Source organism: Ictidomys tridecemlineatus, unplaced genomic scaffold (genome assembly GCF_052094955.1).
Source record: "Ictidomys tridecemlineatus isolate mIctTri1 unplaced genomic scaffold, mIctTri1.hap1 Scaffold_960, whole genome shotgun sequence".
NCBI lineage: Eukaryota > Metazoa > Chordata > Mammalia > Rodentia > Sciuridae > Ictidomys > Ictidomys tridecemlineatus.
In genome coordinates, this window is record NW_027526173.1 from 56,107 (window position 1) to 68,587 (window position 12,481).

Consider the following 12,481-nt stretch of genomic DNA (forward strand, 5'->3'; position numbering starts at 1 on the left):
CTGGGCAATAGGAATCATCCCCAGAGCCAGATGTTTCTTTCCAGAGACCTGGAGATGAGACCCAGAGTAGAGTGTCTTTCCTGCATGCATTGAGTGTCAAGCTATAGCTCACTTCATAGATTGGCATCAGGAGGGGGATAGGGATGAGGACTCTTCTTTGGGGCTGAGGAGCCTGTAGTGCTCAGCCTCCAGGGATGAAGGGGCCTTTGTGAAGTCCTGGGTCTGGGACAGTTGCAGCACAGCAGAAGGTGCTGGGAAGCCAGGAGGATGTCTGGGGTATGGAGGGTCATGGTTGTCCTCACTAAACACCTCTGCTTTCTCATGTGGCTCCGGTAGGAGAAGTCCTGCTGGGACCCACTGCCCTTCTGTGGCCCAGGCTTAGAGAAGAGATTCTGTGGTCCAGGGAAGAGTTGAGGCCTGGATGGGAACCATTGAGGAAGACTCGCAACAGTGCAGGAAGATACCAGTGAGCTTTCATTATAGGACCTAGGGTTATGTGACCCTGAATCTCTTAATTTTCTATGAGGTGACCCCTGGTGGGCCAGATCTCCATATAGGACTCATGTCCAGTGCTGTCACTATGTCCCTCTATACCTTGGCTGGCAGCTGATTTAGAAGCACTTTAGTCGGGGTATAACAAAACTTTGGGGCAGCTCCACTGATAATTTCTACTTTGAGGGCAATAGTTGCATTTTCACCAGCTACAGAACAGAAATGGCCCATGCTCAGTCTGTATTGGGTATGAGGGTAGACAGAGGGACTTGGGGGATGTGTAAAAATGAATGGGAGGTATCACCTGTCTTGGTGTCAGACTGAAGTTCTGATGGCCATTCTGCTGGGTGAGTCCTTCCTCCTGGTCCAGCTCTTTGGTTAGGGTCAAGATAGCCATGTGTAGTCCTATGAAAAGCAATAGTTCCAAGAAATGGGGGTGTGGAAAATGGAGCCTGCACCTGGAGGAGAAGAAAAAAATTGTGTGTGGCCTTGGTAGGAAGTGTCCCCAAGCCCAAGACACCTCTGGGACTTGTAGGAAGCATGGATGGTGTCTTCTGGTTCACACCATGGAGTTGTTAAATCAAGACCATGAGCTACCCCACCCAACAGACAAACAGTGCTGAGAATGTAAAGAATAAAAGATAATTCCATGAGTCTAGGTTGACATTCTCAAAGTCTTGTACACAGCTGGATTCCCACCCCAGCCCACCTTGGTGAAAAAGTCCTCTTGGAGTACAGCTCATCAGTCTAGGGCAGGAAATTTAGATCTTGTTACAAGTTGTCCCCTTTTAGATGTCACTCCATTTCATTCTCTTCCAAGTTTCCCATGGACTTCGCTATGGCCAAATGTGGGCCTACCCACATGTTGAAGTTGGGAAACCCCACCAGATGTTCATGATGTCCATCTATACAGTTATGACTTCAAGTGTGATCTCGTCAGGCACTTTGGTCTCTGGATACCTGCACTATTAAACTTCTGGTGGGTGAGCCTCAGGGCCAGTCTTTCTCGAGGTTTACACTAGGACAGAGGGTAAGAGGGTGATGCATACATGGTTTTTCTAGCTGTGCTCCAGCCATTCAGTGAAAGAAAATGTTTAAGGGATCTACTCTGGTCCAGAATGGCCCTGCACATTCTGACATCAGGAACCATTAGTGAAGACTCTGCACCTGTGGGACAATGTATGTCACGTGGGAGGACATTTTGAGACACCCGTATTCGATATACTTGGGCCACATGGCCTCGTGTCCTAGGCAGATGGTGTGTTGACTCTTTACATAGGCAGGGGGAGAGAAGGTAGCACCTTGGACTAGGCTTTATAAACTTCAAATCCAAGGGCATCTGGAATCCCAAATGCTCAGGGGCTGTTCCACTGGCAAGAGAAGTGCCCTATTCTGAAAAAGTGTTCACATGTGTGTTATCACACTCCATCATCACCAGTTTTTTAATCATCAATTTTTATGGGAATGTGTTTAGCTCTCTCTTGCTGCACAGTCTCAAAGACTGGAGAATGTGGAATATTGAGCCTCTATGGGATTGGATGTGTCTGACACTGGAATCTATCATCAACTGAAGCTTTGAGTCCTCTATCTCTTCAGCCTCAAAATCCACAAACCTGAAAGGTAAGCAAGACATAGAATTATTTAAGAAAAGAATTTCTTATTGGAAAACTCAAGCTGTAGCTTCATAGCAATGAGGATCTGGTAGCAGGCATGGGGAGTACTGCTCAGACCATGGGATGGGCTGGTCCCAGGAGGGATTATTTCCCAATGCGGAAACCATTCTGAGTGCTCCTGACATCACTTAGCACCTGAAGAGAACCATGTGGTCCTTAGTGAACCAGGCACATTCCTTTACGATGCTCCCACACCTATTCCAGGCTTCTCATGTCCCTGCCCTGAACCACACAGAAAAGCCAAGCTTCAGCATCTGGTCAAAGATATGATTTATGGAAGACAACTCTCTCTCTAGGAATGTTGGGGTTAGGACTATATACCAAGAACACAAGACTCAGCAGAGGTCATGTGAAAGTCCAAGCTGTGCTGAAAGTAGTGGAACACCTGGGTTCCCACCCCAACCCACCTTCCAAAGAGGGCTGTATTTCATTTGTTTGAATGGCGAGAATTACATGGATTACGAGGCCAGAGGTGTGTGCTTGGGGCATCTGAGACACTGGCGTTCCCTGATCATGTTTTTTGAACTCTAAATCTTTCTGAAACATCAGGGTTTATTATGGCATTGTTCATGAGCAGGGGTGATCCATATGCTAGAAGATGGTTTATTTTCCAGGTGGTTGGCCAACCCCAAGGTAGTGAAACTTGTACCCTGTGAACAGACCTCACTGATGGTGGACACCCCCTGAGCTTGGCTGGTTACTGCCCTACACCCTAACCCTGAACCTCTAGGCAGTGGTGGAACTAAGAACGTTGAGGTCGGAGCTTCTGGGACTATTAGAGAGTGTCCAGCATTCCAGGTAGAGGGAAGTAATGCTTGGAGATGTAAGTGTTCAGTGGTTTTCTCTGTGGTAGCAGATGCCCTTCCTGGCTGGGTGACAAGCTCCAACAGAGCCAGCTGTTCAACCCATGTTCCCGAGCACTTAGGCCTAGCCCCAGATACCTGACACACTTTTCTGCCATCTCATAGATCATCTGATCAAAGGTATGCATTGCCATTCCTGAAGACCCCTCCACAATCCCTCCTCCAGATTCATGGTAGGCTCCAGTCCAGATAGGGGCCAAAGCACTGGCCTGGGTTCATCAGGATCAGTCACAATCCACAACCCACACTTCATTGCAAGTTGACCTGACCCAACACAGGCCTTGCCTTTGCCTCTTCTGTCCAATCACTCTGACCACCCCATGTGGGCTCCCTGCATCCAGGACATGCTCTATATACTAGAGAGAACATCAAGTACTATACTGGAATCTGATTTCTCTTGAGTTCTTGATGTTTTTGTGTATTGTGACCTGAATGCTTTGGCCTGCAGAATGCATGAGTGAATGCCCTAACCTCCATGAGATGGTGGCTTCAGCGGCTCTTAAGATTTTAATGATGTCATCAGGGTAGAGTTCCCATGATAGTACTAGTGCCCTTGTAGAAAAAGGAAGGGATGCTAAAGCTCTCTTAGCCATAGGAGGTCACAGGCAAGGTAGCCATTTTCTCAAGCCTGGAGGGAAAAACCTCACTGGACATTAAATCTCGCACCATCTTTCTGGGGTTTCCCAAATTCAGAACTGTGAGAGATGAATGCCTGTGGTTTCAGCTTCCCATTCTGTAGCAGTACATATGGCAGCCTTATTTGAGTGAGACAGAGTACAGAGTGCCCTGGGAGCAGGGTTAAAGCCTGAGACAATGATGTACATCTCCACGGAGGATCCAAATGGAATGAGTACTCACTCATGAATTCTGCAGCACCTCAATATCCTAAGCAGGAATTCCTCGGAAAAATGTGGTTGGGTGTCCAGAGAGATCTATACTGGTGCCTCCCCCCCGCATCTCCAACACTAGTTGTGATGTTGCCTGCCATGAACAATCAGATCTATGCTAGAAGGTGAAAATACTAAGTGAGGGACAATCATGTGGAGTCAGAGAACCAACTCTCCATCCTGGCTCACATTACTTCCAGGAATCTCCTGTGACCTTATATCCCCTGAGTGATGGTGATGCTCATTGAGCACCAAGATTGCTTCACTCACAGGATTGTGATGGGCACCTGAGATAAGGCCCATTTCCTCCCCTGGTGTGATGAACTTGGTTGGGAATATAGGTCTCTCAGCTTATCCCTCCCCCCTCAGGATGTTCCCTCTAGTTTTCCTACATCCCAGCCTCCTTTCTCCATGCCACACTTTTCCATCCATCCCCACTGTCCAGCATCACTCAGTAGAGGAGAACGAAGCTGTCTTCAGAAACACTATTTCCAGGCTTACTTCTAGAAACCTGATTAATGTCAGAGGGGCCTGAAGGCTCAAAAGCAGGTCTCTATCCAACTGAGACAGGAGGGCTCAAAGTTGTCAATAGGTACTTGATAAAAATTTGTGACCCTGATTCTGAAGGCATGGAACCTGGGTCCTATGGAGAACCATGGAGTTAGATTGCACATGACAGACCACAAACAACTTCACTTCCAATCACTTTTGTGCATGTCTGAAGTCACCCCAGTTCTTTATCTCACAAATGACACTAAAATTTGGCCTCCTTGCAATTTAAGTATTCTCCTTGGTAGAGTTCCACATTTTGTTAATTGGCAAACCATGTGATATGCAGCCTTCTTTTTTCCTCATTGATTTGTAGGAGAACTTGATTACATTACATTTGGGCCAGTCACACTCAGTATTGGTCAGGCTGGGGTCGGGGTGGGGCCAATACTACATATGGGAGGATCAGAGCACTGCATGAGTGGGGGGTGGGTCTGTCTTGGGATGCAGTCAGGACTTGCAGCCTGCTGGGTCCCCAGTGAGTTGCGGTCAGAACTGCAACTGTAGGGGGGAGAGGTATAAAGGTCGGCCTTGTCTTCTCAACAGGAAGCCTACACAGGGAGACCACAGCCATGCTGGGGATCAGTTGAATAATATTGTCCATCATCATTCAGGAGAGGAGAAAGAAGCTGTCTAGGAAAAAATTGTTTCCAGGGTTATTTCTAGAATTTACTTAATTGCACAGGGGCTTGAAGGCTCAAAAGCAGCTCTCCATCTAAATGAGACAGAAGGGCCCAATGTTCTCAATAAATTGATAAAAAATTGTGCCCCTGTCTGTGATGGCCATGGCTGCCACAAATGCCTCACAGTCACTCAGAGAGTTTTGCTTCCATAGCAGGTCCTCCCCAGATGACTCCAATTTGCAGTGCTCAACAGGACTCAACCCTTTGGGACCCCCTTCAATGGTCCTTAGTGTGGAGTGCCCTAACCATGCCTAAGCAGAAATACTGTGGGTATCTTGGAAGGACACTGTGCATGCCTGAGTTCACCTTTTAAATCAAATAAGTGGAGAACTGCAGGAACTGCTAGGTGCAGTTGTCAGATGATCTCCAGGGAACTGATGGAAGAGGCTGGCTACTGATCCCAAGAAGGCAACATTGCAGTTTCGATCACTAGGAGCTGAGGGTCCCTGACATTCAATCTCAGAACTAGTCACACTAAGATCTGAGAGCCACCAGTTAGTCCTCAGACCTCAGAGCTGTGAATACCAAGGGAGATGTGCTTTGCCTCTTTGTGATTTCTCTTCATAGCAGGCCCTCAGATGATTGGTAAGGGAGATGTTTAACAGGCAAAGATCATAGAGGGATACACAGAGAAGATCCCCTAAACCAAGAGAGGCTTTTCCATGAGGTGATGAGTTGGGTTTTGGAATCTTGTCTGTTTTCTCCCAGGATTAGGGGGAGGACTCATCTAAATCTGGAAACAAGACCCAATAGATGGACACTTGTGCACCCTGGGTCCTGGCAACCCCAGTTATCACCTCTCAGTTCTCACTGCATGGAGGTGCACAGAAAACATGGCAGAAGGCAGAAGCTGGAGATTTTTTTTTCCTACCAAACTGCCTTTATTCCCAGTGACAGTCAAACAAGGTACAGTTTCCCACCCAGGATTGAACATTGTGACCCTCCCCTCTCAGTACCTCCCCCTACCCTCTTTCTACATTTACTATACCCTCCCACTCCCTACATTTTTCTGAGAACCCACAGGAACTGTCCTATGTGATGAAGAACCTTTGGACCTTCCAACACAGAATGAAGCCAGGTGAGATCTTGCCTGAGGGGCAGCCACCCCAGAGGCCACCAGTCAACACGACTGTCCTCAGGGCCTCTTCTTCTTTTGGTTGCCTGATGATGTGCACTTCCTCTTCTGAGGCTGTGAGGTTTGAGCCAGCTCCAGATCCACATCTTGCCCTCCAGTGACCTGGAGGGGAGGCCCAGTGCAGGGCGTGTTTTTCATGAAGCATGTGCGTCCAGTGAGAGCACTCTTCATGGACATGGCACCTGGAGGAGGGTGGGAGCTGAGGAGTCCTCTCTGGGGAGGTGGGGCCTGGATTTCTTGATCTCCTGAGCACAGGGTTTCTATTGGAAGGGCCTGGCTCCGGGACAGTTCCCAGGGCAGCAGGCGGTGCTGGGAGCTAAGGAGGAAATCCAGGCTTTGGAGGTCCTCATCCACACTGCAGCCATTGGCTGTCTTATGTGGCCGCCCAGAAGAAGTGGCTTTTCTGGGACCCACTACACTTTTGTTCCCCAGGTTTAAGGAGGAGGATCTGCCGTTTGGGGGAGGATGGTTGGAGTGGATGGTCCCCAATGAAGAAGACCCTTGACAGCCTTGGAGGACAGCAGTGTCCTTTGAACCCAGCAACTCTGGCTCGGCGGTCCTGCTCCTCTTCACGACCTGGGAAGCCACCTCTGTGGACCAGTCCTCCGTGCTGGCCCCTTGATCAGTGTGATGTTTCCGCTTCTCTGCACCTTGTTTGGCAGCTGCCTCAGAAGCTCTTGTGTCCTGTTGGGACATATCATGACCCTGAGGCACCTGCAAAGGTGCTTCTTCACAAGATGAAGGAGGATATGGGCACTGGCCAACTCTTCTTCATGCATGAAATGGGCCACAGGGATTAGGACAATCATATTTCAGTGGGAAGTGGATCTGTTACTCATCTTGGTCTCATAAAAACACACTGAGTGTCTGCTGGACACTCCCCTGGGCTTCCTTTCTGCTTGATATCCTGAACCCTTCCATGGCTCTCATGTCTCCTTCCTTTTTTTTTTTTCCATCCTACATCATGTGTCCTGGAACAGACTCACTCAGGGAGCCATCACAGACAGGATAATGATAACATCCTCTGGGCCACATGAGTAAGGTCCTGTGCCTTCTTCATCTACCTGCTATCCCTTGCTCCCCTCTCCACCTGTGGTAATTCCCTTTCCTGTATACTTGTGTCCCTTTGTCTCCTAGTCTGCCAGGTATTGCTCTGTGCCTTGGTGTCTGTTCTGAAACCCTGGAAACCCTCGTGTCTCTACCTCCTTTGTTCTACCTGGTGCCCCTTTCTCCTTGTCTACCTTTTGTTTCGTCCCAACCCCTCTTGTTCCTGCCGTCCCTGCACTTTATTATCAGGTGTCCCTGCCTCTCTTCTGTACCACCTACCCCAGGTCTACTGGGAGACCTTCCTTCTGCTTTCTACCTGGTCAGTGGTGTGTCTTTCCTGCTGCTCCAGTTCTTTTGTCAGAGCCAAGATATTTATATGTGGCTTGTTGGAAAGTATTTCTTCCAGGAAGCGAGGATGAATTATACTCTCTGCCTGGGATGAGAAGGAAGAGAGTGTGAGTGAACTTGGGAGGAAATGGCCCCAAGTCAAGAGGACTTCTAGGAGAAAGAGGAAGCAATAATAATCCCATGCTCATTTGCATCATGGGGTTGTTATATCCCAACTACCAGCTACACCCATGTATGAGTGCACATGTGTGCATGCACATTCTCTCTCTCTCTCTCTCTCTCTCTCTCTCTCTCTCTCTCTCTCTCACTCACACACACACACACACACACACACACACACACACACACACAACATAATAATAATAATAATAATCTGAGATTCTAAGCCAGGAAACTGAATTCCATGAGTGCCGAAACTTTCTATACACCAAGATTGTAGGCCCAGCTCACCTTGTTGACAAAGTTCTCATCAACATAGCTCAGGAGACTTGGATGTGGGTGTAAATCATCCGGTATTGGCTGTTGCTCTAGTCCTTCCTCTCCCAAGTTTGCGCCAAGCTCTTCTGTAGACAAGTAGGAGGGCTCCCACGTGGCAAAGTTTGTAGGCCCGAATAGCTCATCCATGATGTCCATGTACTCTTGGATGGCTTCAGGTGGGATCTCCTCGGGCGCCTTGTTCTCTGGCCCTTTGGTCTTGGCCACCTTGTTCTTGCGTGCCTTGGTCTTGCGTGCTTTGGTCTCAGGCACCTTTGTCTCTGGTGCCTTGGGTTTGGCTGCTAATGAGCGGGCGGACCATACCTTAGGGTTGGTCTTTCTGGAGGTGCACGCTAGGACAGGGAGGACCAGAGTGGTGTGTGAATGAGGATTCCATGTTCATCCCAAATACTTGGTAGTAGGCAGGGTTCAGGGGACTTAACCTGGTATGCCATGCATGAGGACAACCTGACCCAGGAACCGAGGGATATAATAGTGCACCAGATGCAACATCTAGGAGATTCAAGTGGGAGGACATTTGTAGTGACTGGTAATGCATGCACTCTACCCTACCAGGACCCAAGTCCCAGGCAGATCTCGTGTTGTTTCTTTGGATAGACAAAAAGAGAAAGGAGATCCGTACTTGGCCCAGTCAATACACAGTTCATAGCTGAGTGGCAGGGACCTCAGGTGTTAGGGGCTTTTTTTCTTGTAAGAGTGAATCTCCAATACTGAAGGAAAAGTTCTTATTTGGGACAACAACTTGCCTTGGCCTTTTTCACTGTTTGGACACTATCATAGACTACTGTGTGAATGTGGGTACCCTACCTGGCTGTTGGACAGCCTCAGGGACTGGAGGCCTTCGGATTTCCAGCCTCGGAGTTGCAGGAGGAGGTCGGCACTGGAAGACCCCTGACAACTGCATCCTTGGATCTTCCATCTCCTCTGCAGCCTCAAACTCCATGAACCTTGATGGGATTTGGGTAAGGCAGGCACAGGCTGAGCTGAGAATCAGGTTAGCCATACCAGGCAGGTGCTGGTGTGGGATTCTAGGCTATGGAGTATTCTAAGCTATCAGTCAGGAGCTAGTGGCAGGAATGTGGAGTTGCTTCCTGAAGTAGGTCCGGCCAGTGACAGGAGGGAGCTGCTACAGAGGAAGAACTACAGTTCTCGGGAAACACTACATCAACTAGCACCTTAAGGGAATCAGATCTGAGGGACCCAGGCAGGGCCCCTAGCTGATCCTTGTTCTGGCTCTCTCCTGTTTCTGCCAGGAACCACATGATCAGTTTAGTTGTCGAAAATGGTCAGGGATGTGATTTATATCAGGGAACACCAGAGGTCCTGACCCAATTCAGGGGTACTGAGGCTGGGACCTTGGGCCCTGAAAGGATCATCTGGGATACCAAATTACAGGCAGGGTCATGTGGAAGAGAAAGCTAAGCTGAGAACATTGGGTTTCTTCCAATGAGGGTGGGTTCTTCCCTTCCCTTGTTAGAAAGGCTGGGATTATATGGAGCAAAGGAAGTAAGGACCAGAGACATGTCCTGGGGGCACCTGAGGTGGTGGCTGGCCCTGACAATGCACTTCCCACCACCACCCTCTTCTGGAACATCAGGTTGAAGTAGTGGCCACTTTGATGAGTTATAATGGACCTCACTCTATAAAGAGGTACCAGTTCCCAGGCAGGTGGCCCGAGTGAATCTAGTGCAACTTTTGCCCTCTGCAGAGCCAGCAAAGCAGCAGCAGACCCTCTGGCTGGGCTGGTACCTCCTCCCCATCCTGACCCTGAACCTCAAGGCAGAGTTGGAATCAAGAATATGGAGCCTGGAGTTTCTGGGATTGTTGCTGAGAGAATGCCCAGGCCTCAAGCTAGAAGGAGCCACTATTTGGAGAGCTAGATGCCTCGGAGCCCAAACATAGGTAGGTGACAGGCTGTACCAGACCTTGCTGTGCAAACCATGATCCCCCATCAGTAGGCTCTGGGCCTTGAAAACTGGCTCACTTTTCTGCAGTCTCAAAGAAGACCATCCGATCAAAGTTGCTGGTGCGCTGCCATTCCTTCAAACCCTTCCTCAGGCCCTCTTCCATGGTCATGGTGGGCTCTCGTCGGGACAGAGACCGAAGCACTGGGCTGGAATTCATCAGGATCAGTGTCCACAAGGTCACCCTTCTTTATCAGTAGACCAACAACATAATTTCCTACCTTTGTTATATTTGCCCCATGATGTTCAACTCCAAGTATTGACATTGGGACTCCAGGATACTTATACACAACTTTAACACCAAGGGCTACATTGACCAGCATGATTGTGATTGGATTCCTCAAATATCATTGAGGTGTACCATGTGATGAATGTTTTTATCCCCCAACATTCACCCGTTGAAGCCCTAACCCCCAATGGAATGGTGTCTGGAGACTGCGTTTAGTGCTTAGAAGGTTAGATGAGATCCTGAGGGTGGCGCTTCATGAGGGCATTAGTGTTCTTCTGGGAGAAGGAGGAGACACTGTGAGGACACAGGTGAGCCAGCTGTCTTTTCAAGCAAGGAGAGGAGAGAGCAATCATGGGATTTTAGGTCAGTTACCCTTTACCTGGGAATCCTGACTAAAGAACTGTGAGAAAGGAATGCCTTTTTGTTTTTTCACAAATTTTCCATAGCATCATGTATGGTGTCCCAGGCTGACTGAAGACGGTGCACAGAATGGCCTAGGAGCAGTTACAAACTGGGGCAAAGTTGAACATTCCCATGCAGTATCCAAAGACAGCTTCCCCTCGAGTGTGACATCACCAGAGGGTCCTGATCAGGAGTTCATGACAATGTGTATGGGTAGCCATAGATTTCTGGGTTGAGGCCAGCACCACTAAACCCACTTGTGGTTGGGACGTCCCTTGTGCTGAGAACAATCAGGTCTATGGTGGAAGGTGAAATGACTGGGGGAGGCATGGAGTCAGACAGCCAACTTCGATTCCTGGCCCACATTACCCCCAGGAACCTCCTCTGACCTTGAGTCCTCCATGTGATGCTGATGATTATTGGAAACAAAGATTGCCTGCACTCACAGGCCTGTGATGGGCACCTGACATAAGGCACGTTTCATTCCCTGGTGTGAGGGGAATACATCTGGGAATGTAAGGGTCTCAGCTGGTCCCCTTACCCTCAGGACCTTTCGAGCAGTTCCCCTACATCCCAGCCTCCTCTTTCCAACCCATGCTTTTCCTCCTGACAGAGCTCAAGGGGGAGCCGGAGGAGAACACTCACATGAGGAAGCAGGAAAGTGCTTCCACATCAGGAGTCTGAGGAAGGTGCCTGCGGACCAGGGTCTTGAAGCGCTGCCAGCGCCGGAAGTTCTCATACACGCTGGGAGGTCTGCTGGTGTCATCTGGTGGCACTGCAGCTGGGAAGGTGGGTAGTGCGCCCTCCCCATACACTGTACCTGGCCATTGGCGCGCATTCATTGGGAACATGATGGGGGCCATCTGGGCAAATGGTCGTGGTGCTGGAGGGCGAAGGCCCAGGTGCCAGTGGATCCCATAGTTTTGAATCCCTCCACTGTCTGAGGCAGGTACAGTGGTCCTCGGGGCAGAAGGTGCTGTGAGGAATGGAGCAGGATGCTCCACACCCCCACAGAAGGCCCCTGGGGCCCTCCAGTTGAGGGGTGCCTGAGTGTGGATAATGTTCTGAATATGAGGAGGCCCCACTGGCCTCAGTTGTGGCCCATGTTTTCCAAAGGTGGACAGCCCTGGCACATATGATTGTCCAGGGTAAGTGGACAGCACCAGAGGGTTACCCTGAGAGATAGGCGCAGTCACCCTTGGTGCCGGGGGCAGCTCCCAGAATGGCTGGTGTGTTGGCACAGGGGCAGCTGGAAGAAAGGGTAGGCCCCTGAACGCAGACACGTGGGCACCAGGAGTGAAGTTCATGCCTGCTCTCCGTGATGCAGATGCTGTGGACGCAAAGCAAAGCGGAGAATGGAGGAGGGAAAATGACAGCAGTTTCTTACTCAGTGGAAATCTGAGAACAAATGCTCCCAGCTCAGGGCCCTTGGGCAGGGAAATTGTGCAGTTTGCAAATGTCCCTTTGAGTGAATTTCATGCTGTGTTCCTTTAGTCATAGTTCTACCCTGAGAAATCTCATTTTCACTACACCAGGATTCCCAGTTGACTGTGACACCTCAGCTTTCCCTGATTCTGAGAGGCCCCTTGTGCATCCTTTGCAGACACTCCATTGGCCTCCTAGGTGACTCCCTAGAAATGGATCAATTTGACCCTATTCAGTGGCACCATGCCCCTCCTCATTCTCACCACTAGGAAAGGGATCTTCTCCAGGG

The 12,481-nt window shown here is 49.5% G+C and overlaps 1 protein-coding gene across 1 annotated transcript; it reads right to left on the reverse strand.

Annotated features, from left to right (window-relative positions):
* Positions 1-6,282: 6,282 nt before the first annotated feature.
* On the reverse strand, positions 6,283-12,074 carry LOC144374934 (NUT family member 2B-like). The gene is made up of 5 exons (XM_078037661.1): positions 11,413-12,074; positions 10,157-10,285; positions 8,980-9,119; positions 8,128-8,504; positions 6,283-6,384 (listed from the first exon to the last, which is right to left on the reverse strand). Exons 1-5 carry the CDS (start codon positions 12,072-12,074, stop codon positions 6,283-6,285), a joined length of 1,410 nt encoding a protein of 469 aa, XP_077893787.1.
* Positions 12,075-12,481: the final 407 nt, after the last annotated feature.

Bases quoted from the DNA above. Each gene is read 5' to 3' on its own strand.
- LOC144374934 (XM_078037661.1), bottom strand. From the start codon at position 12,074: ATGAACTTCACTCCTGGTGCCCACGTGTCTGCGTTCAGGGGCCTACCC. The intron at 10,286-11,412 runs GTGAGTGTTCTC...GATGAATTCCAG, and splicing joins GCACTTTCCTGCTTCCTCAT to CCCAGTGCTTCGGTCTCTGT. The intron at 6,385-8,127 runs GTGAGCTGGGCC...CCTCCCCTCCAG, and splicing joins ATGAGAACTTTGTCAACAAG to GTCACTGGAGGGCAAGATGT.